The following is a 23,781-nucleotide window of genomic DNA, read 5'->3' as shown; positions in this document are numbered from 1 at the left end:
AGTCATCCGTATGACATAATTACGCTGATCGTTGTGGATATACGAAAGTTACGCCCGCGTGTGACTCACTACGGTTTGCGTAGAAAAACACGCGCAATATGTACATCGCATTGGATACGCCAGTGTCGTTATTAGTAACTGGCGATTGTCGATTATACCAGGATGTATCGGGAATGTTTTCATCTCCGATTACGTGGCGTTCGATTTCGAATTTCTGCGGACCTTGCGAAGCGTCCATTGAATTCCCAGCTGGAAAAATACAGATGCGCGTTTAGGCGCGTGTATATTTCGCCGATTTCGTTTCGTTCGAAAGAATGAAATTTTGTGAATTTTCATTTATATCTAATCGTGAAATATGAAGAAGAAATCGCAGCGAAATTTTCCGACAATACGTATATCAGAACACTGAAAGCGCATAAATCATTCGAGATGCATGTTCCATTTGAAATTTCAATAGCCGACCTTCGCTTGCGTAGTAGATTTATACTTGAAACGAGAAGTATGAGTTTAATGAAAGACACGTACCCTTTCGAGCTTCTCCCTCTCGCGAACGTTTAATAGCGCATCGATGTTGCTCAACTGAAATTATACCAAGTGTTCTTTCCGTTTTTCGCCGTTCAGCTTGCCAGCAGTATGATAACGCAATAACAATAAACGGCAGGGTACAGAGCGACGTGACGTTTCATATATTCGGCGGAGTCGACGCGCGGGCTGGTGAGTTTCCATATATGGTGGCTTTAGGATATACGAACAAGGAAATCGGCGTGGATGCATCACCTATTAAATACACTTGTGGAGGTAGCTTGATATCCTCTGAACACGTGTTAACTGCCGCGCACTGCGTGAATAACATAGACGACAGGGTCCCTGTCGAGGTAAGCACTGCTCATTGTCTCCAAGATACTAGTTGCTCTCCCTTCGTTGCAATCCGTAAAGACACTCCGACTAGTGTTCCTGATTTCTCCATATTTTTTGTTTCTCGAGAAATCAGAAATGAGATCATATTTCTTGAGAATTCTCGAGAAATTGAAAAAGAATATTGGAATAATTGTATTTTTGGAATAATGTTGACAATATTTATGAAAAACACAAGAAAACTTTAACTCAATAGTCTTATCTCCTCTTTTCTATATTTCTTCTTTAATAGCCACAAGAAACTCATTAGGTACTTAATTCAGTATACAATTTTTCTAAATTTTTAAATAAGAATTTAAGAGCACCTTCAGCAGTTAACAATATCGAATCTTCTGTACTGTGATTTTCTATTGGAATTCGTATAGCTTCTAATGTTATTAATAAGATGTATTATAAATTGTAGATGTGTTTATACGTTCGCGATTAACTAGTAATACATTCGTTTACGAAAATAAATGAGATTTATAATATTTTTCCTAGACTTAAGTTTCTGGAGAAATTATAGTATTTCTCGAGAAACAAGAGATAAGCAATTATAAAATTTCTCGAGAAGGAGCACTAACTCCGACCGAGTTGATGCTCGTCGGGGAAATGTGTAAATTGTACACCTTGTTGCAGGTACGCTTGGGAAACGTAAACATAAACAGCAACGAGAGCACCCAACGAATCCCGATAAGCGACATAATTTCCCACCCGCAATATAGGCGCAACACGAACTACAACGATGTGGCCATTCTGAAACTGAAGTTCAAGGTACAGACCTCGCCTACAGTTAAGCCTGTCTGCCTTCAAACCAAATCGGTAGCTACCGTCGATATAACACCGAGAACACCTTTGGTAGTGATCGGATGGGGCGCTACCGACGACGACTTTGAGCTATCTGACAAGCTGATGAGGACACCAAGTCTCAGGTACTCTATACGTACGGTTTACAATTAACCCCACAGTGCACGCGTGAATTAAAATCACGCCATTGCGCGCGTTGGGTCTCACAGGCCCATACCTCCAAATCGACGAATGCAGGGACATTTTGAGAAAAAATATATTTTTTCACTGTACGTAAACGGCCGCCCTTAAATTACGCAAGGGTAATTCGAGCGCTCGCTTACTCTCTGCTTCCCCGAGTTTAAGAATTCGCAAGATTTTATATTCCACACCTCCTTCCTTACGTAATTTGTCCAGTTATTAAAATTCTTTTAAAGATTTATATTGAAAATTCGTTAAAAAAATATTACGTAAGACGGCGACCTGACCGCCTCCTCCCTAAAAAAGCTTTACGTAATTCAAGGACCACCCCTAACCATCGCACTCAATCTTTATTAAGAAAAAATATTTATATAAAAATGAAATACTGAAGGAATAACTTTTTAACACTACGGGTCGTCGTTCCTTGTTTATATTCATTAAAATAAATAACCATGAAAAGTGAGGCAGAATCGATTTTGGAGACTCGTCGTCTCGGTGCTTTGTCTGACGTGCTGGCGGAAACACTTAAGTAGAACCTCCCAGTGACTGACAGACGCGTCAGCGACCGAGTCGCACTCGATCGACCCGACGCATCTTCGTAACTGTTTTTCTCAAACACTTATTCCGCACTTTTCATTCATTGCCGCGTAAAGAATCGCCCCCTCTTCGTTCCACGAATTACAGTGCATCTTGTTTAGAACTCTAAGTTCTTCAAGCTGCTCTGTCGTAGTACCCTTTCTGAATAAGTCAGATTAATACTGCCGTGGATCATTTATGTTCCATAAATTACAGTCTCGTGAACAGCGAAGAGTGCTCTAAATCGTACAGCGACTTCAGCCGCAAGTTACCCCGCGGTATTGACAGCAGCATGATCTGCGCAAGGGATACCAACGAAACCAGAAGGGCGGATGCTTGCTCGGGTGACAGCGGAGGGCCGCTACTGATGTTAACCGAATCCGGTGACAGCGTGATTGGTGTGACGGCTTTTGGGCAGTCTTGCGGCAGCGTCATTCCGGGCGTTTACACCGCGGTGTACTCTTTCTTGGACTGGATCGAGGAGCACGTGTGGCCAACGACGGACAGGAGCGAAGAGCGCGCAGGACCAAGCACAGACAGGGATGAAAGGGACGAGTTCCCAATGAAAGTCTTTGCAAATTTTACCGTGTGGTTCGCCGACAGTGACGAATAAACGTCGCGCGATATATCCGGAGAATATATTCCCGAGATATTATCGCGATCCACCTATCCTTCCGCATACCGAATCCTCTCGGCTCACCCGCGCCCCGTCGAAAAGCAACGAGCGGACAGTGTAAACATTAACAAAACCCGCTTTTATTTATTCACATTCTGTACAAATGTATTTTACATAAAGTCGATGATTATCTGCCGCCTCCGACTTATGCATTGGACGGCGATCCGTAATTTAAGCATCGTTCCGAATATACTCCCGAAGCAGAAGTACCGTGCGATCAATGGAACAGGCAAGGAATAAATAAGGATCGGAAGGTCTAACAATTATTGTTTCGCGCGCGAAGAATCGAGCGCGCTCTGAACGTAAGAGTGAAATAAAGAATTTAGAAGAAAGAAAAAAAACGCTACGAGAAGCTTGGATCTGCAAACCCCTTACTTTTAAAAGGCCCGAACTTAAAGGAACACACCAACACCCAACACCAACGTTTATAGCAGTTTCGATTAATCTAAGTTACGCTTTTAAGTAATAAAATCAACGCACTCCCGACGCGAGCGTCCGGGCTCGCTGGTGCCGCGCACACGATCTCCATTCCACGCCCGAGGCGAGCCGTTGATCCTACGCGTTGGAACCCTCCTGCGCCCAGCGAAGGACGCGCAACGGTTATAACAGAATGCGCGGTACTGTGATACATAATACTGTCAAGATCAGGTGCGATTGGAGGCACGCACAGGCGGCGTACAACCTAACGAACGAACGAGTTCCAAGAGACTTCATTGCTGGCCGCGCGACGTTCCCGCCGGTCGAATGAAATTAATCGGGAGTCAGTTCTCTAACGCCGTACCTCCGTACGCTCTACTGTAAGATTCGAGGGTTGCGTGCGTAGAAATTGAGAGGGGGAGAGTAAAGGGGATTCCTCGTCGATAGAGCTACGTGTATTCCCAACACCTGTAAGAGCAACCACCCAGCTTCGCGTCCCTGAACATCTCCGTGAGATTCCAAGATTCACGCCAGCCAGTCGTATCGAGATACCAAAGTGCCGAAGGAGACGCGAGACGGTTGATGGATTAATCGAATCATCCGAGTCGTCCAGTCAGAGGGTACGTTTCGGGAACGGGCTTACCTCTCAAGCCCGTCGACCCGAAACATCCCCCTTTATTGGTGCCCTTCGATACAAAGCCTCAGCCCCATTTCGTGGCTATCGTGTACAGCGATCTGAGGAGCTCCAGCGCCCTGCCGTCCGACGAAGAGCTCTCGTCCTCCTGCAAAGAGTTACCCCCATCCGGCGCCACCGCTTTCTCCGATCTCTTCACCATGTTCGCGGAGTTCTCCGTGGTCGTTCGAAACCTCCGAGTCTTCCTGCTCCTGTACGTGGTGACCGGTGGCTCGGTGGTGGTCATCGGGGTGGTGGACGCGGTTCTCGCGTAAACGGAGGACCGTAGGGCAGGCAGGGTGAGCTGATTGATACCAGCCACGACGCCTCTCGACTCCTCCGACGAGAATTCGTTTACAGGTAGTTTAAGAAGCGCGTTCAACAGCTCCTCCTTCTCCCGCTCCAACGTTTTGTTCACCGGGTCGCTGCAGTGTCTGACCAGCAGCAGAACCAGCTGCCTTACGGTCTCGTTATTGTCCGCCTGCTTCATCACCCTCATCAAGGTGTTGCTGCTAGTCGCGTTTAATTTGCCGAACAGTTTCTCCGCGATCTCGTTCTCCGTCCCGTTCGAGCTAGATTCGACTGGGTACGGCGGCGAGGACACTGCACCATCTCGAGGCAAGGTGGACGTGACGGAGGACGTTATGGTGGTGGTGATGCTGGAGCGCGTGGTGATCAGCGGTTTCGGGGTCACGGTGTTCTCGATGGAGAAGGAAGTCGGGAGCAAGGAGAAGGTCGTGGGCGAGTCTTTGTCCCTTGATAGCCTATTTTGTGGGAAAGGTAGGTCCGATTCGTTGATGGACAAGTCTTCCGAGCTGCCGGATGAGTCCTCGTGCAGGGAAGGTGTACTCGCGTAGTCGAAACTTTCGTGGCTGCCCGTTACGCTGTCCAGACCTATGGGGATTGTTGAGCTGGGATCTGACTCCAAACCGTGATTGATCCGCTGAGGATCGACGAAGACGGAGGTCTCCCAAAGGTGCGTCACGGCGGGCGACGACGTCCAGTGATCGTTGCTCAGCATCTTCAGGTCCTCCTTGTCACTGACGCTCTCGAACGAGTCGCTAGATTCGGTGTGAGAGCAAGGTGTGGTATCCACGATATTCGTTGTACCGAAGTCTAGCGCCTTGGGCGTTCCGTTCGGCGAATCCTCGGTCGACTGGATATTGTGCTCGTCCACGCGGTTGTAACCGCTCCTGAACTTCATGTAACTAGTTCGCGACGTGGGGATAGAGGCTGCGTTGGATTTCGGCTCGAACAGCGATGCCTTGTGGTGCTGGGCTTTGTGGGGCTGATTGCTGGGCGTCTCGTAGCTCTTAGAGGGGCCGAAAGTCGTGGAGCGTGCACTCTGGACGGACATAGGGGTGCTGGGATAGCTCTCGGGATTCAGAGACTGGGATATCCTCTCGTTCTCACGTCGTATCGTTTCCAAGTAACTCTCGAAGAACGGGGGAGTGAGCTGCTGCTCTGGTTTCTTGCTCGTGGGCTTCTTGTTCCAGCTGTAAGTGACCATGTGCAGGAGCAACGACGGCGGAGAGGGCGTCGGCGAGACCACGTAGTTGTCGCTTAAAGGAGTAGTAACGAACAGCTTGTCCCCTCTGTAAGGCTCAGTGACGATCGTGACGCTGTTATTTTGGAAGCCACCCACTCGATTCGGTCTCCCAGTCTCGCCGGTCGGAACGTAATTGTCGGTCACCGGCGATCCAACGTTGTCTTTGCCTATCTCGTTATTCCGATTGTAAAACACACTCGAGTCGCTGGCGTACGGGGTGCTGCCGTGCTCCACGGCGAACGTGTTGTCCGTCAGAGGCGCCGAAGTATCGAAATAAGAGTTGGTCACGGAGTTCGGACTCGTCTCGTAAGCTTCGTGATTAGACGCTCTGGGAGTGGTGTAGTAAGTACTCGGTAACGTGTTGAAAGTCTCGTAAACATCCTGGAGCGTAGTGGGTGGCTCAAAGGTAGTAGGATACACGGTGGTCAATTTTTGCCTGAGGTCGTTGCCATCGTCAGAGAAATCCAGCACCTCGTCCTGCTCTCTAATCGAGGAAGTGTAATCCTCGTGCGCGGTCGAATACGCGGTCGTAGTCTTCCATTCTTCGGGCTCCGTCGTCGTCCTCGCTGGCTCGGTAGGCCTGATCTCTGTGAGCACCCTCTTGAACGTATCTGGATCCAGAAGATAGGCGGACAACGCGTGAGTGAAGACCTGAGCCAGCTCTCGTAGTCGGCTGCTGTTCGACTTTCGAAGATCGTCCAACGACCCTCCGCTTTGCTGCAGCTCCAGGTCCTCGTTGTAATCTTCGCCGTAGACGCTGCTGCTATCTAAACGATCCTCCGTCGTCACGTTATTGCTCTCGGCAGCGTCGTTCAGCCTGAACAATTCGGCGTACGAGTTTATGGTGTGCTGCGTCAGAAGGCCGGATGGTACTTGCGCTGTCCCGTTGCTGTTCCTCGAGACGATCGACTTCTCTGCATCATCCTCGGACTCGACGCTGACCGACGAGTCGGTAGTCTCGTTGGAGTCGAAGTTCTCCGTGGCTGTGGAGAAATACAGAGCCAGGGAGTGCAGAGTCGATGGGGCTGGGGCGCTGGAGACATTCGCCGGCCTCTCGGACAGACTGGTGGCATTGTTCTCTATATTCTTTAAAGAGCTTAGCATGCCCAACGCGTGCTCCCGCTCCGAGAACCGTGCCGAGCTCGATTTCAGCTTGCTCGACGTGGTTGGCGAGGACTGCCTCAATTTCGGTATCAAGGTCCTAGCCGACGTGAACGTGGGCACGGTAGGGCTGTACGGGGTGGGCTTGGAAGTTGAGCTGGTGGTCGTAGTGTAGGCGTAATTCTTGGTGAACGGGATGTAAGGTCCAAGGGTGGACATCACCTTGCCCTGCTTGTATGTGAAGCTTCTGTCGTAGGGGCTCAAATCTTTCTCTGTCACGACGTTCTGCTGGTAAGCAAGGGTAGTTTTAAACGGCTTCTCCGTGGTGGTGCTGGCCAAGGTTTGTCGATAGCCGGGTGTAACTGTGGAGGGACTCTTGCTCGTTACTCTGTTGTATTGACTGTCAAAAGTACTCCTCGTGGTTGGGCTCTCTGTGCCTCGGCCGAAGCTACTACCACGAACGGACGAAGTAGGCAGAGGAGTGACCTGGCTCGCGCTATACTTCTGATGCAGAAAATTCGGTGTGACGCTATTTTCACGATAACCCTCCGTGGTTGTATAGGAACGAGTGGTGGTCGGAGGCGCCTCTGTTCCTGAATTTCTGTTGGTGTTTCTATTATCAAAGCTGTTATAATAACTCGTCGTAGGGAAGGTGTTTCGAATCCCCGCGGTACTCCTGCCGTTCCCCCTGTAATCGTAACTGCTATTCGGTGGTACGTCAGGATCCGTGGATGGAACGTCAGGAGTCGTCGAAGGATACGTCGCAGCGGTACTCTCCGCAGTAACGTCGTCGTTACAAGGAGGGGTTATCGTGGTCGTTACGTACTGCGTCGTCGATTCGAGCGGGGTGTACGTGGTGCTCGTAAACGAGGAGTAATCGTTCCTCTGGGTGGAATAGCTGTCGCCTCTAGAAGTGGTCGCGCCTACGGGGTCGTAGTCAGGGCTTCTAGTCGTGGCGTCGCGATTCTGGTACAACTGATAGTAATACTGATGCGAATTGCCGGTGTTTTCATTGAACCTATTCCCACGATTGCTGACAAACGCCGCGCTCTCGGCAAACTGCTGGGCCTCCTTTATCGGGCTGGTATTACCGGCCCTGAACGTCGTAGACTCCATATAAGACGGGGTGACCCTTTGCGGGGCGGTAGGCGTCGATATATTCCTCGCGGAGCTTTTAAACTTCAATCTCTTCCGCGCTCCCTTTTCGTCCCGCTGGCTGTTCGCGTTCCGGTTGGTGGCGTGATAATTCTGCGCCTTCTTCGGGGTGCTGAAGTAATCCTGGGTGGTTGGGTACTTGTTCACGCTCCCTTCGTCGGTGTTCCTTGTGAACTGATTGAATTGCTGCTTCGTGTTCGGTGCCTGGCTCGTTTGGAAGCCGTTGCTGTACAATTGGTTGCCGTCCCTTTGTCCGTTCGACTCCTGGCTGAAATTGTTACCGGAGTCGAAGTAACGAGAGGTCTTTATTCGATCCTGATTGGCCTGCACCTGATTCTCTAACGGCGGCTCCTCGTACGTCTTCACTCGCCCGTTCTGCTTGCCGTCGTAGCTGAGATTCTGAACGTCGTAGTAGTCCTGCTGCCCGCCCGCGTCCACCGATTGCTGATAGTCCAATCTCGATCTCCTTGACTCCGCTCGCCTCCGTTCCTCCTCGAGCAGCTGCTCGCTACTCTGCTCGTACAGTTCCGTGGATTTGCTGCAGTCCACCTTGAACCACCAATCGCAAATCAGCTGCGATTGCTGGAAGATGGTGCCGTTCGGGCAGAGGAAGGATATTTTCCTGCCGTTGTCGCAGATGTGGAATACCTGCAACGATATGTCAAGATCGCAGGCGTTCTTCTTCTTCCGTTTCCCGCGGGCACGCACAATCCCAAGCGTTTTAATATAAAAATCCTCGTGCCTGCGCGCAGAGTACTCTTCAACCTTCCCCTGATTACATATCCGACTATGAATCTTCTACGCGACGGCAGCAATTACGCCGAGCAAGAGCTATCAGGGCCATTTATTACTTACTTGACAATTTGTCTCCAGGTCCGCGTAGTAACCACCTTTCAAGCCGCGGCAACTGAACGATGTAGCCGGAATCGTTGTCAGAGCCGGGAAGTCTACTCCGGGTTGTCCTGTCACGCCTAACAACAAAGCATGCGTTCTTTTAAACGACTAGATCATCTCCACTCGATAATCATCCGGTGCCACCGCTTTTCCTCAGCGGAGCTCCTACTTCCTACGTGTTTCCTAAGGTCTCACAGCGCGGGCGAGGTTCGAGAAACAAGCACCGAGGAATGCCTTAATTTCCATGCAAGCTCGTTGTGCGCATGCAAACGAAACCTTCTCGAATGGAAGTTCACTTTACGCCACTTTACGCGTATTATACATAATGGCGTAAAATGGTATTCTTCTGAAACTTTGAACTAGATGAAATAGAGGAGGTAGTACAGATTCGTTCCTTGATTTTCCTCAACGTTTTCCTTTTTCCCGTCGATCGCTATCGATTACCCTAGCGATCGGGGGATCGGGTTGTCGCGTCGATCGGTTTCAAAAGAATACTACTTAACTAGATGCACGCGCTTTGCTCTACGCGCGGTAGGAAGCTGGAAGAGAAAGTGGTCGATGCAGTACTTGTACAGTATTAATAATAATACCCGCTCCTTTGAGCCATTCCTTGAGAAGATCCGCGTTGCCGAAGAAGACTGGGAAAGGAAAGGCGAAGAAAGTATTTTAGAGAATATAATAGAAGCGGTTAATAGTTAGTTAACGGCGTTAGTAAGTCAGCATTGGGACCTTGATAAACTTGGTACTCGCCATTCTTCTCCGGTGCCGATCTTTTTACGATTCTTCTCAAGGATTCCGCGTTCTCTTCTGCCGATGGATCTGCGCCCGATAGATCCAGCCCCGATAACAACCCCGGCAGGCTCGTCCTTTTGTTGCTATTCTCCGACTGGAAAGGGAAAACGATTCATGACAAAGTCCAACATTCACTGCAGAGCCGTGCAACGCATTCATTCATCTCGTTCCATTATATTCTAGCAGGAAATGTTTACGCGACGCTCTAAGGCGGCGACGTAAATGAGTAGACATAATAATCACCTCTGCCTTGCAGGAGCTGGGCATGAAACTAACTGCTGAACCTGCAAAAATGAATGACACGTCAACGCCCGAAATTCTAGAGACGATAACGTTCGCGTAGCTTCGTAGAATTAAATTAAACTTCTTTCAACGATTAAGGAGTCATTCCAGTTAGCGCGCCGATAAATTCAGCGATTCTCAGGAATTTATTGCGACGAAAATAATTATAGTAAAGGCCTAAAACTTTTTTCTGTTTATTAAACTGCATTTCTACGGTAAATGAAAAATATCAAAGTAATTAAATAATTGCATTTCAAATGCCTTTGAAAGCGGTCTTGATGACATGTTTAAAAATTCATGCCTCTTGAGGATATGTACTTTCGAAAACTGTTAAAAAAAATCGATTTTTTCAACCGATCTAACCGGAATGACGCCTTAAATAATACCGCCATACTTACACAAAAATATGATTATTTCAAGGTAAGCCATTCTCGATAAATCCTTGTGCATGATTCTATAACAAAACGAAAGATACACAATTAATCTCCCATTAACACCAATATCTTCTCGATTAACTTCACCGAAGGAGAACTAACGAGCACTCATGGATACCTGACACGAAGAATGGCCTAGTAATCGATCTCACTTCAACACAAACGCACCATTAAAATCACACCAGTACGTTTCTAATTAAACGAAAGGAATTGGAATAGGCATCATCCCCTTATCAGCTTTTACCAAGCCTTCGCGAGCTACAAAAGTCCCCGACAGGTAGCATTTAAATTATAATCACGGTACAGTAACAGAACGAATCTACGACGAAACGGCTATAATGAACTGTTGACGCTCGCGGGGCATTTCAACATCGTCACCCTCTGTCCCCAGCGTTCCATGGACCATTAACAAGGATGGCCAGGGAATCGGCCTCGGTTGAATCGCGATAATGCGCCGGCGGGGATGTTCACTATGATTACCCGTGAAATCGATTGTCCTAATCAAACGGCTGGCCGTGGTAATGGGGTTTCCATGAGAAAACGTCACGTTCGCGCACGGGCCCCGGTGTCCGTGGCTCGGTGACATTCAATCGGACACCCGCCGCTGAGGGGCCCCGTTTGTCGGAAGAGCGGATAGCTGCTCCGCGCCGTAACGGGGCATGACGCAACCGGCGAAGACGGTAGGGAACATCTTGTTCATTCTCACGGTTCACCGATTTACCGGACTTTCAAAATGATTACGGTAGTCATTAGCTTGGCAGTTGGCATTTGATGCGACTCGCAATTTATGGTTAATCCTTTCGGGCGAACCGCGATGAGTATTATAATGACGTACTTTCACTCTCGGCCGGCTACACTCGGCGTGATTCGATATGATTCAACGATCGGTGTCGTTCATCTCTTTTATTTACCCCCCGGCTATTAGCATCTCCCCGGGAATTGATTCCGCTATCGGCCATCGCGGGCCCCCGCGGTCGTGTCGAGCATACGATTCAATTCGAACTCTTATTTCGCTTATTGGGCATCGAGATGCGCGCGAGCTTTGACTCGTCGCAACGAGGCTCCAGCTATTAAACGATCGAATCCTCCTGTTCCTGATTCTATGTCCCTTAGCACCGAGCGTGTACTTCGATCTTACCGTCCGCAGCAACTCTTAAACCGCGGAGAAAGCTGCTTACCGAATAAAAATGCCACAAATCGTTCCCATTGTATTTCAGGCAGTCTTAATCGTTTGCGAAATGAAACGGAATACGAGGGACAGAATCGAAGAGCAATTTCTGCTCATCCCTGCGGTACGGGACGAGTCCGCGGGTCCCAGGACGATTACGGCCCCCTCCGCGATGATCCCTAACCATCGTAATCTGGCGGCTCGTCGAGGGAAATATATTGTGCCTGTGCCCGTAATAAGGGGTACCTCGATTTTCCAGTAATCGGTCCCGATGGCTCCGGCGACGGAGAAGGGGAGCTTGCCGCACAGGGCCCTGGCGGATAGAGCGATGTCGAAACAATAGGCCGGCAGATAGCGAAACAAAACTTGGCGTCTTAACGAGCGCGTACTCGCATACGTACCGCCGCCTTCCTCTTTTGTAATGCTAATTCGAAGGAGGCAATTATTTCAGGAGTAACCGGTAACCTTCTGCTTCTCCCGAGCGACGCCGGCCGAATTGGTTATCGCCCGCGGGGGGCAGCAGGGCGGGCGCGAAAGTGGCCGCGGAAAAATTTCTGCCCGGGTCGACGATCCAGCGCGTGCACCGAGACCTGACGGAGAAGAAACGAAAGGAATCCGGAAATTACGACAGCTCGTTTAATTATTCCCAGATGCTGCTCGCCGGGCCGTCCTCTTACACATCCACCGAGCAGCAAAGACAATAATTCCTCCCGCGTTTAATTGCGCGCGCGCGCGATTTACACGCGATGGGGGCCCCCCTATAATCGCGATCGAAAGTCGCGAAAACAGATGATCAATCCTTTCCGGCTCGTTTATTCACCTTTGCTCGGCCTGAGATTCAATGGTACGGCACGGGAGCATCGTGCAAGGGTAACGATCCGATGAACGGGCAAACGGATCGAGTCACCGGATTATTATCGGCCAGACTAGTTGCGTGTCGGGAGGAACAGATTACTTTTCCCAATGAGGCCTGAGTCGGGAAAGTGGGAACGGCAAGATCGTACGCCGCGCCGGCTGGATTGTAACTCGCTGGTTGAATGGGGGCCTTTATTAGCGGGATCCCATGCGGAGTGACGCAAAGTCGAATCGCCGATAAGTGCGGGCAGTTTTTCGCGGGGGAAATTCACGCCGATGGCCCTTTGGACGTTGCGTCTGCGCCTCTCGAATGTGATTCAAGGCAGTTGCTCTATAACCATTATCCTTAGTTAAAACCGTGCATCGGGGTAACAGGCTCAGCTGCGCCGGCTGGGAGGCTGTGCTCGGTTACCTTATCAAGATGTCGAAATCATTTAATGGCTATCTTGCAGCGAACTTGCACGACCATTTGCCGGCTTGAATTTAAGAGGTACCTACGTGAGTTTTCTATCGCTTGCTTAACGATTAGATTAAGCCACGTAGGCTCCTGTTTCGCTGGCGAGTATTGTTATTCAGATCCCGAGATGTTTATGGAAATCTGGGCTCCTACTGTTCAAGCTACCCGTGATATTGAAACGGGTAATAAGATCTCTCTGCTCTATCATTCGTTCAGCTTCAACGAGGCGAGCAACGGCGAAGTTAATTATGTGGATCAGCTGCGGCATTTCTCAGCGCATTTTATTACGGTTAAAAGCATGAAATTCTCTTTTCTCATTTGTAACTCCGGAAGGCAAGAAAACAAATCGGCTAAGCTCACTGTTTCCCGTTCGTTTTTTTTTTTTTTTTTTTGTTTTCCGACGCGGTAACGTCATTGCCCGCGAAGCAATTTGCAGCTTCATTCGCGCTGACTAATTCTCTGCGTAATTTCATCTCGGGGCAAGGAGAACGCTCCGAACTACCCATACGAGCTAATCCACGTCCAAACGAATAGGTGAAAAATTAAATTTAGTTTCACCGATTCTCTTCAAAATTACAGCATTTGTCGATAACCTTGCAAAAACGAAGTATACTCAATTTCAACGGCCTATGTCAAATAGTTTTCGAAATATTTAATGTTAACGTTTCGAAAATGTAAACAAAATCGGCTGACGCGTCATCACTTAAACTGTAATATCTCGGTCATTTTTAAAGATAATGCCACCATCTTGGGCTCATTTTAAAGCTGAAGGAATGCTTTCTCAAACTATATATAGAATATTTTGTTTATTGTTAATGAACTTAACATTAATCGATGTCAAAGTTTCAAGGCTCGATTTGACGTCGTTCCCACCCACTGTCCAGCTTGAAAAAAGTACCATTCGATTCGTTAAGTCTTCAACCAATAAATGCCTTTCTCAAAAAAGTGGAGAGATTTTGGGAACCGTTAACAAAAAAATAAAACTTACGATAGTGCATACCGCTTGGAACTGCACGTGTCCCATGGTCAGTCCGCACGCACGCGTTTTCAAAACAATAGCCTCGCGTAGGAAAGTATTTACGTGCGATGGATTAAAACAAATTTTTCTTCGTGTTATCGGAGAATCAGTGAGACTAAATTTTTCAGCTATTCGTTTGGACGTGGCTCATACGTTTCTTTACACCCAGCTGTATCTGTTACGCGGTTGCAATTTTTAACACCGCCCATCCGCGCTTTACGTTGTTACAGGCCTCGTTGAAGAAGAATCATGTTTTTTCGAAGCCTCTTCCCATGTGCGGGTGCCATCTTACGTAAAGCATTGTATTCATTATGGGAGAGTTCGTGTAACTGGTCGTTCCCTTCGTGACTGACTTTCGGTGCCATAATCCTTTCATACTGAATTATTTGGCACCGTGTTTCTCCTCTATTCCATCTTGATAAAGCACCCTTCTTTTCCGGTGACACGGCGCACCGCGAATGTAAATCGAAGAGATCCTCGAAACGTGCCAGCAACGAGAGCGACCGCCCTATCTCTGCCTCTATCTACCCTCCTGTTCGTATCAATTTCCCAAACGCGTCGCATTCATTCCATATTTACCCTAAATCCCCCGCAACAACATCCACCGCGACCATCCGCAACCTACTTTCGAGCGCCTCGATCTGCTGGATTCAATACACTTTACTTCTCGCATCGAATTAACGAAAGCGTTCCAACTTAATCGCTACCGCTATCCCATGATCGTTATTCGCACTTTGCCGAGGAGGAAATTTACAAAGTGGCTGCTTTTCGAGCGGTACCGCGCGCCGGTCGCGGATGAGCGGCGTGAGAAAATGAAGTAGCACCGTATTTTCGGTACAGGAAACGCTCGACGCGCGATCGTTATAGAGCAGGCGCCTTATGAAACATCCTGTTCACGAATATAAGTCCGACACATACGAGAGCCTTTCGGTCGTAGCCTCTCCCTCCCTCTCTCTCTCTCTCTCTCTTACTCTGTTGGTGACGGGAAGACAAGCCGAGACTCGGTGAGAGAAGCGGAAGTACGGACCTCCTACCGTCGCGGAGCCGCGGCATCGTGTCGGCGCTGACCCTAAGCCAGGGAGAATCCGCCCGCGTTTACCGGTCCCGACTGCAGAAGAAAGGTCATCCGGGGCCACTCACCGACGCCTCTGCCGGCGCGGAAGATCGTCGAGATATCACGAGGAGGAACGAATCTGATTACCGTGCCCGGCAAGAAGATCCTAGAAAGCGGTTATAAGCCGATATTGAGCCATGCAGGGGACGGCTCGTGGATCTCGGATGATTGCGAGCGTCGCGACCCGTCGCAATCCGACGTTTAACCGAAAAGTCGTGTCGCGGCGAGGCCGCGCGCCCGGCAATATCCGCCCCGCGTCAGCGCTGGCGGGGCCCTCCTCGGCGTATAATTCCAGTCGGAATTATTCGCCTCAGGCCCGGGGAATGGTGAAACAAAGTGACGCTATGATTACCGTGCACGCCGGTGGAAGACGCGGTTCCCCGCAAATCTCTTTTTATCCCGATAATAAATAGCTAGGAGTAACTCGGCAGATCCGCGTTTCGAGATTCCCTCGCCCTAGGAGGGGTGGAATTGACAAAGATGCGAGCGCTCCCAAGATTGGCGAATACCAATTACAGGGGACGGTTACTGTAACGAAACGGGGGAGGGGACGTTGCGAGGGAAGTGTTTCTACAGGCATTGGCAAGACTTTAGTATTTTACGCGAGCGTTCGGGATGCTCGCGGAATCTGGGTATTGCGTTGTCGCGTGCAGCTTTTATTTTTTTTATTTTTGTTTTATCGTTCGCTCTGGTTGCACTCTGGTAGGCTCGGTTCGCAGCTTGTTGCTTGCCGCTGTTTCTATCGCGCGCATCCTCGCATCATTGCTCCGAGACGGAAGCGAGGCGAGCGACTCGTACGATTTATCGAGCAGCCGTTGATCCGGAAGACGAGCCCACTTTCGCCGCAAGAACATCGGCTGCCGTAGCACACGTCTGGCTACCTGCGACCTCGCGGGACACACTCGGCCTCTCCTCGCGCATCGCGATTGCGAGTCGCTCCTCCGCGACCTCGCTTCTCTCGTCTCTTTTTCAGCACAGAGAAACGCCGATTGTCCTCGCGTTTTCTCGCGTGCTAACGGCGGCGAAGGAGGGTGGCCGCTCCAGCAGCGGCGCGGAGGAGGGACTATGACATAAGTGGAATTACGAACAACACACGTGCTACCGGTACACACGCCGGGACTTTCTGAAAGGATCTCCGCGATGCTATCGCGGCTCCCCCATGCCGCCGCGATTATCCATTACAGGCTTAATCATAAAGCAGCGAGAGGATCATTTTCCAGGATACTTATGAAACATCGTATTCAGCGGGGAAAGAAATTAGGGTAGACTAGAAGGACGAGCGACGAGGCTCCTATCTCTTGTCGTTCAACGTCAATTCCTTCCGAGCGCATTATAATTATGACATTGTCTGAATTATTGCACCCTGAGAAGATCAGACGTTGCAGGCGTACGATGTTATCCTGCGACCCGATATTTTGCGCAACTCTGCCCCGCGGAACGTAGCTGGCGGGAATTCTACTGTCGGATGCAAGAAGGGGCTGCCTCAGTGTCACAAGCCAGCTTCGAGGGAAATATCTACAAACGTTACGAAGTTCTTTTTTTTTTTAATACACAGGGAAGTTGTAGTAAAACTGTCTGTGATACTTGACAATTTGATGTATCTCTCCTTTGTAGTTACATTACCTATTATAATGGGACTTGTGCAATAAGTTATTCAGCGAAATTAATTTCATTTATAGATCCTGTCGCGTTCAACATCGATTCACAAAATTCCACATAGCTCTGTCAATTTTAGCGACGAAGAAGGGGAGATGGTAGAAAAGAACGAGGGATCTAATTATACATTTTCTGCCAAAAGGGCCCCGGTATTCTCAGGCCGTTCACGCATCCGACAGTGGGATTACCATTTTTCCTGAAAGTACAGGCAACCGAAAGGTTCAGGGATCGGAAGCATGGTTTGGAAAAGCTCGCCTTCCAGATGCTTCGTATTTCAATCGAACCGTCTGCGGTTTTCTCACCGCCAGCATCGATGCTTTTTCCGCGTAATCTGTTCCGAAGGCTCAGGCCGGTTTCTCAGGAAGACGTAAAGCGTTACGTCTTCGGATGATAATAAAAGCTATCCGTGCTAGGCAGTAACGCATCTTACGTTATTAATCCATAGCTGCGGGGGCTTTCACCGCGCGCCCGGCGAATATAACGTTAGAGGAGAAGAAAAATGGATTTAGCTTTACGCGTGGAAACCGGAACTCGGAAGCGTAGGTGTCTCGCGGATTTATAGGCTCTGACGTGCGTGACGTTGCCAAGAGGCTGACACCGTAGAAGTGTTGTTCCCTTCCATCGTGAGATGCAACGCAATGTCGACCATGGGAACCCCCTTTTCTTTATGTTTAATTAATCACCGTCATAATTATATTGTTTCGGAGGAGCCGTATTGTTCCAGCGTTTAAAGTGCTATTTACATCATACCTGCGAAAACGGGGTCAGAGGCTTTTCAATTTTCCATGAAAATTCGATTCTTTGGGAGATCCTGTTCTTCGTTTGGAAAAGCTCTCGGGAGCAATCAAATGGAATCATTTTTAAATCGAAAGTCAGATGGCTTTAACGTTCTTGATTCCCAGCTTTCGAGTAAATGAAACTGCTGGCAAATTAATATCTGGTTGAAGCAGCCACGGAGGAAAGTCGAATGGTGTGAGCGATAACTCTGTTGGCTAAGAAGTAAAATGTGTATTTCGGTGGAAATTGCAGGGCCGTGTGGGATCTCGGTAAAAGGGCCTGAGTGTGCCACGACAAAAGGTCACGGAGTTAATCGGTGCCATAACGAGAGGTGAACGACCCATTTAACATCCTGACACAAGGATATCGTTTACGGCACTTTGCTTTTTCTCTAGCATCTACCTAAGGTTCCTTTAACAATATGCGAATTTGCTTCTAGTTTCTTTGCGCTCGGAAGCTCGACGTTTGAAGGTGATCCCGTCCAATTTACGAAACAGGAGTGACAGGAGAAGCGGCAATGAATTACATTGAGAATGTGAAAGGAATAGGGCTCGCAGATTAAATCGTATTTCGTATCATTAATATCATGTATTCTTATAATTTGGCGGTACATTTTCTTTCATCTCTCATACGTTCAAAGTTCTCCGAGTCGATGACACGTTCGCGTTCCAGAATCGAAGGTTTTTTGTGCGCTTCAAATGACATTCAACGTAGCCGAGGAACGTGCCGCACTACTCGCTACTACCTGCCATTGGTTTTACAAGTATTCTTTTATAATATACAACAGTTCTACGATATATACATATTCTTCCTTATCGTTCCCACAGATCAAAATCCACCGCGACGATGTATCCAAGAACGATAAATCCCACTCGTGAAAAACCTTCTATCAAAGAAACTGCGAGCCTGGTCGAAAGAGAACTAACCGTGGATAAACATCGGAGTTTTAGCGAAACGATCTCCGGAAAATTACCGTTTATATCGACCGCACAAATTACCCCGCTGTACGCGCATAAATTACAGGGCGAAGCTAATTACTATCAGGTATTATCAGTGATTCAATAGGATCGTATTCTATCACCTTCGAACTCCGTCGCTTTACCATCCTAACCAGGGAACAGCGTAAACAGCGCGCAAAGTACATTGAACTTACTTCTACACACTTGAAACGAGGAGGACGAACTATTCATCGACGACGCATAATGGTATTGCTTATTACGATTGCTTATTTACTATCCCGCGTTGCCCGCGTGTCAGCAACGCCGCCCCTTCCGCGAAATGCTTTCCCCACCCCGTTGGAGAGGCACGCACCCCTATCTCCCGCGATTATCGTGCCGCAGCGACAACGGTAATCAAGGGACCATGAGAGGTCGATCTCCCGAAACCCCGTTAGGATCTATAAAATCAAGAACTATACATACGTGACGTTCGATCACTCGAGTCCACCCCCAAGGGCACACTTCCTCGACTTGCTACGGGCGATTATTTACGAATACGAAGAAGCACACATCACCGGCGACCGGAACAAGCTCTCGCCCTCCTCGGACCGCGTATCACTGGCCGCGAGCCCGCCGAACGGTTTTACGTGCAGAAGGATCTATACCGGCAGGCCGGGGCACACCAGAGTGGACTGTAGCACGCGCGTACGACAAGCACGATGGGGTTGCGTCGCGGACGAAAGGTAGGACGATACTGAGGAGACGTCAACTAGGCATGCAAACCCCATACCGCGCAAGGATCACTCGAGCCACCCTTCTCTCTCCATCGACTGGCCTGCCGGCCGCTGTCCCTGTTCCACTCCCATTCACGCTTCCAGCTATTACCCCCGTCGCGCTTACGCTCACCCCCACTCGCTTCCTTGCTTCCTCGTTAGTTGATCCTCCCTCTGTCGAACTCTCGCTCGCTCGCTCGCTCTCTCTCTCTCGCTCTCTATCTCTCTTGTCGTCCCCTCTAACCCTATCCATAGACCTCCCCGCTAGGTGTATCGAGGAACCTAGCCGACGAGCGCACGCGCTTTACGCGTTGCTTACCTTTTACCATCCTCCGAAACCCAACACCCACTCTTTCACCTTCTCCCCGTGCCATCCGCCTTCTCTGTCCCTCCGCTTCCTCCGTCTGTCTTCCTCGAATTTTTCCGCGTAACCCTCGCTCCTTGGTCATCCTCTTCCTATGTGACCCGATGCTATCTGCCGTGCTTTCTCTTTCTTCTTCGTGCCTTACTGAGACAGTTTTAAGGTACCGTCGCGTTGCCCGGGGCTCCTCGCATCGCGGGCGAGCATCGCGCCGCTCGGTACCGTCGCCTTGCCGTCGATGGACGGCGTACATACTTCCCCTCTGCTATTTCCAAGCTGCGTCTCCCCCCTAGACTCCGTTACACTTGTCGCGGCCGCTTTCTTCCCGCCTGACCTCTTCATATTCGTGACAGCCGCGCGCGGCGACTTTCATTCCGAAGGATTCTACCTTCCCTTTTAATTACCTCCACTCGCGGCGTGCTCGGGCCTCTTAATTGCCTCGTCGCCTGGCGAGCCACCCGCGGAAATTAATTTCGCGCTCCCGTTCCCATTGCGGATCCGTCAACTTTTCCTACAAAACTTCCCCGAACCTCGGAGAGAACACCTATCCCGCCCTCCCCCATTTGCTTCGTTATTCTAGCGATTCTTTCGCGCTGATCGAGGGGCAACGTCTGATTCAGAGATAGAAGGATCGAGCCGTGAGATCTCTGCATCCTCTTAGCCAGGCTCTCTGTTACATTAAAAGAAAGTAAACGCGATATGTGACGCAGGTTGCGTAATACGGGAAACCTCTCGAACGACGCGCGAAGGGAGAAAGGATCTGGAAGGATGTACGTTGAAAAACGCGGGCCTTGGTGGGTTCTAGCTCGTCGTCGAATAAAATGCTTCTAGAAGTAATAACCGCGATGGGGCCAAGGTCGGTATCTACTCGTTAATCGGCGATCGATTGAGATAAATACCGCGAGTATCAATATCTCTGCAACTAAATCGGATCTGAAGCTCTCGTTTCGATTTCTTCGGACTCGTTTGGCCCCCAAGGGGACGTTTTCTAAGCAACTTCCTTTTTGCTACTTGGCATTTGCCGATGGTGTATGTATCTCAGAGTTAACGCGGCACGCGTCCGTAGCGCGAATCATTGATACGTGTCTGATCGCACACTGGGCGTTTCTACTTGCCCGCCTTATCTGGCAAGCTGCGGACAGATGAGGAAATCTTTCTCCCATTTATCAGTCGCTGTTTTCGCAACACGCGCGTCGCTATTTGGGAAGATCTAAACGCCCGAAAGAGCGTCCCCTTGGAAACCAAAGGCTACCCCCTCGGAAATCTGCGGTTCCCGTAATTGCCTGCAAGGTCCCATCGCCGCACCGTACGTACATATTTCGTTTCAACTATTCCGCGCTTAAGCATGAGCAATAATCAACTCGAGTGGGTGAACTTAAAGGATGATGTCGCTCTTTAATATCCATTTTGGTCAGCTAACGTTTTACACGAGTTTGTTCGCCTTGAATCGCTCGCCTACAGTAATTCCCAAACTATGAGGAAACCAACGGGATTGCGCATCCCCCGCTTGCGAAACGCAGTATAATATTTCACGCATTCGATACGAAAAGTCTCTCAAAAAAGCCGTCGGGCTGGAACGGGCGACTAGCAACGGAAGGGAGGAAGCGGCGGCTGGGAGGGAGCAAAATACATGATCTCTAAAAACTCGCATAAAGACAATCGTCGTGTTACATATACGTTTGAATAAATTCACACGTCTCGTGAAATCACGGTCGCATTTAAAAGTACGAAAGGGAGATGAGATACATGTCTAAACGACCCGATACGGTTTTCGTGCACACATCCTTCCACGTTTATGGGAACGCAACAATGTCCCGCCCATTTATAATTTATACAAGAGAAACTGCGTGTACAAACGAATAATTTTATTCACGTGTCCTTGTTATTATAAACTCTACACATCGTGGGAACGAAATTCGTACAGGGATTTCGCAAGGCGCGCCGCGCGCGGCTAATAAAGGATTTCCAAGCCGAAAAAGCGATCCTTAAATATCAACCGTCGCTCGCGAGGCTGTCGCGTTGAGAGCGATGTCGCGCTTCCATCCGATCTTGTGCATGAATAAATAGAAAAATCGACGAGCAGCCTGAGGGCCCTTCTGCCTCGCTTCCTCAGCCGGGGATCGCACGGTGTTCCTTGGCGCGACGCGCCCTGCGGAACACTGGGGAATCTATTATCGATCTATCATTAACATTCAACATGATCGCGCGACTGGCCCACGTTATTGGAAAGTTTCGTTCATCTGAAATCAACGAATGCGCTCATAGAAAGACGTAGAAAATAAATCGCCTCCTGTTGTACAGATTCCTCCATCGTCGATAGCTATGATACCTCCATCAGACTTCAACGGATATACGGATGTTCGCGTGAACCTAACGCGATACTGCTCTGCGCGCAAAGTATTGTCGATAGGATAGCGTTCGATCGGTTGCCTCTTCCAATTGCAATTTTACAAAATGCCTGTCTGCAGGAACGATCGGTCGGTGCGCAACGTAAGATACTCGGGATCATCTGTTTTAATCATCCGCCTCGTCGAATAAACTTGCTCGAAACTTTTTCTTCTTTTTTTTTTTTGATCGGCACGTTTCATATTACGTCTGTATATCGGCGATGCACGCAATTACGTCAGGCAAGGCAGTGATTATAGCATATACTTTTGGGTCATCTCACGTCAAGTCTGATTCATTCAAATAAGAACTCTCGTAACTCTTAACTTAAGAGATCTTCAGTGAGAACTCAGAAAAATGTCCCCGTCTTGAGCGAGGGTGAATTAATTAAATCTAACGCGCAGTACGTTACTTGGAATAATTCAATAGCCGCTTCGCGATCGTCAATTGTTAACTGTAAAACAGGCAAATAATACCACCTCCCCCGTCGGGCGTGTTTAACGTTAAATGACCCTTCCGTATCATTCCCTACCTAAATGTATTTTACTTTATTTCATTAACATGTTACACGGTCTAGCTCCCTGGCGCATAAACATTTATTATTTCGGGCTCGCTCGAGGCAACAGCGTCGTTCCTTCTTACGAAATAGCACGTTACAACGACACTAAATATTCAGCTAATGACTTTAACGTAATTCGGAAAATATTCGCGGGTAATAAACTACGGATCTACAGAGTCTACCTTAAATAGTTCAGATAACCGAGCACCGATTGGATCTCCTTCGCTATAGTACATTGTTACAAGCATGGTTCGTGATGTAGGTGTTTGTCGGTGATCGTTAAGGATCCATAGATCCGTACGGATGCGAGATCTGGCGACGTAGATTATAGTAATCATATGCACGCGACGTCGAAATTAATCGATGAACAAGTAGTTCGGGCACGCACGTTTCTTTCGTTGATTCAGAAACGCTGTTAGGGGATCCCAGCGCCGTGTTGTCCCAAATACGCTACTCCAAGTGTTTTTTTTTTTCACGGTATACAGGATTCAGACTTTCTTAAACTTTAATAATGGTTACTTTTGCTTTTTTTTTTGTTTTTATTAGCCGCTGTTAAATCAACGTGGCTTTGTCTGAAATCATATTCACGAGGAGCTCTGAATTGTATTTCGTGCACATACAAAATTTCGACTCATCGCGCTCCCAAAAAAGTTGCGAGCACATCTCCGCCGAACACTCTGTACGGTAATTAGCTACTTGGAATTTTTCTTACTTATTTAAAGTTCCGCGCGTATCAACTGTGCAACTCGCTGTATTATTAAACATGACGTGAACAAAGGAAAATCTCTACTCTTAAGTTACTAATCGCCACTAGTATTCACTCGTCGCAATATACCATCGCTCTATAGAGATATTTCCTATTACATTTTAGCAGGAGCTTAGAAAAGCGAAGGTGCGCTGAAGTAAACGCTTGCCAAGCGGTGGCGTTATTAGAAGATACAAAACTGATGTTTCAACGGAGCATGAAACTCCTCCTCGACGTGGAGGTACGCGTGAATTACTCTTTTACGATTGAAAACTCGTGTGAGACGCAAGGTAGCTTTGTTGGGAACCCGATGAGTCTTTCTCCCGAGATCTCATAGAGCGCAAGATAGTCTATCTAGTTGAATTGTCTATGGACTTTAAGCAGATGTAGAAGAATGAGGGGGTGTGTTACTGACCTCTTCATCGGAGGCTTGAGTAAAGGCCGCTATCGCTTGCTGGACCTGCGGAGCGGCGGGCCCGAGAGCAGGATGTGCCGCGGCTTGTTTACCAAGTTTCGCGGCATCCTGCGCCGATTGCGACGACTCG

General features: G+C 48.8%; 2 protein-coding genes across 5 annotated transcripts in view; one reads left to right on the top strand and one right to left on the bottom strand.

Moving 5' to 3' along the window:
• LOC143368862 (ovochymase-2) overlaps positions 1 to 3,269 on the top strand; it is a 9,963-nt gene extending 6,694 nt beyond the window's left edge. The window contains exons 8-10 of the mRNA XM_076812040.1: positions 622 to 875; positions 1,534 to 1,826; positions 2,674 to 3,269. Of these exons, the coding sequence (XP_076668155.1) occupies positions 622 to 875; positions 1,534 to 1,826; positions 2,674 to 3,070 (944 nt within the window). The 3' untranslated portion in view covers positions 3,071 to 3,269. The remainder of the gene's footprint in view (positions 1 to 621; positions 876 to 1,533; positions 1,827 to 2,673) is intronic.
• Thw (chitin-binding domain protein thawb) lies at positions 3,192 to 23,781 on the bottom strand. Of its 4 annotated transcripts, XM_076812996.1 has the most exons (8): positions 21,140 to 23,634; positions 18,897 to 21,100; positions 10,395 to 10,450; positions 9,958 to 9,998; positions 9,652 to 9,808; positions 9,513 to 9,560; positions 8,884 to 8,999; positions 3,192 to 8,676 (listed from the first exon to the last, which is right to left on the bottom strand). In XM_076812996.1, exons 3-8 carry the CDS (start codon positions 10,444 to 10,446, stop codon positions 4,252 to 4,254), a joined length of 4,839 nt encoding a protein of 1,612 aa, XP_076669111.1. In that variant the 5' UTR covers positions 10,447 to 10,450; positions 18,897 to 21,100; positions 21,140 to 23,634; the 3' UTR covers positions 3,192 to 4,251. The 4 variants fall into 4 exon arrangements, with proteins under 4 accessions (XP_076669111.1, XP_076669109.1, XP_076669110.1 ...); XM_076812994.1 differs by lacking the exons at positions 18,897 to 21,100; positions 21,140 to 23,634 and adding an exon at positions 23,652 to 23,781; XM_076812995.1 differs by having other exon boundaries at positions 18,897 to 23,634.

The sequence above is a fragment of the Andrena cerasifolii genome, chromosome 5, assembly GCF_050908995.1.
Source record: "Andrena cerasifolii isolate SP2316 chromosome 5, iyAndCera1_principal, whole genome shotgun sequence".
Classification (NCBI taxonomy): Eukaryota; Metazoa; Arthropoda; class Insecta; order Hymenoptera; family Andrenidae; genus Andrena; species Andrena cerasifolii.
Note: the sequence above shows the minus strand (reverse complement) of the source record. Positions and strands in the feature narration are given on the sequence as shown.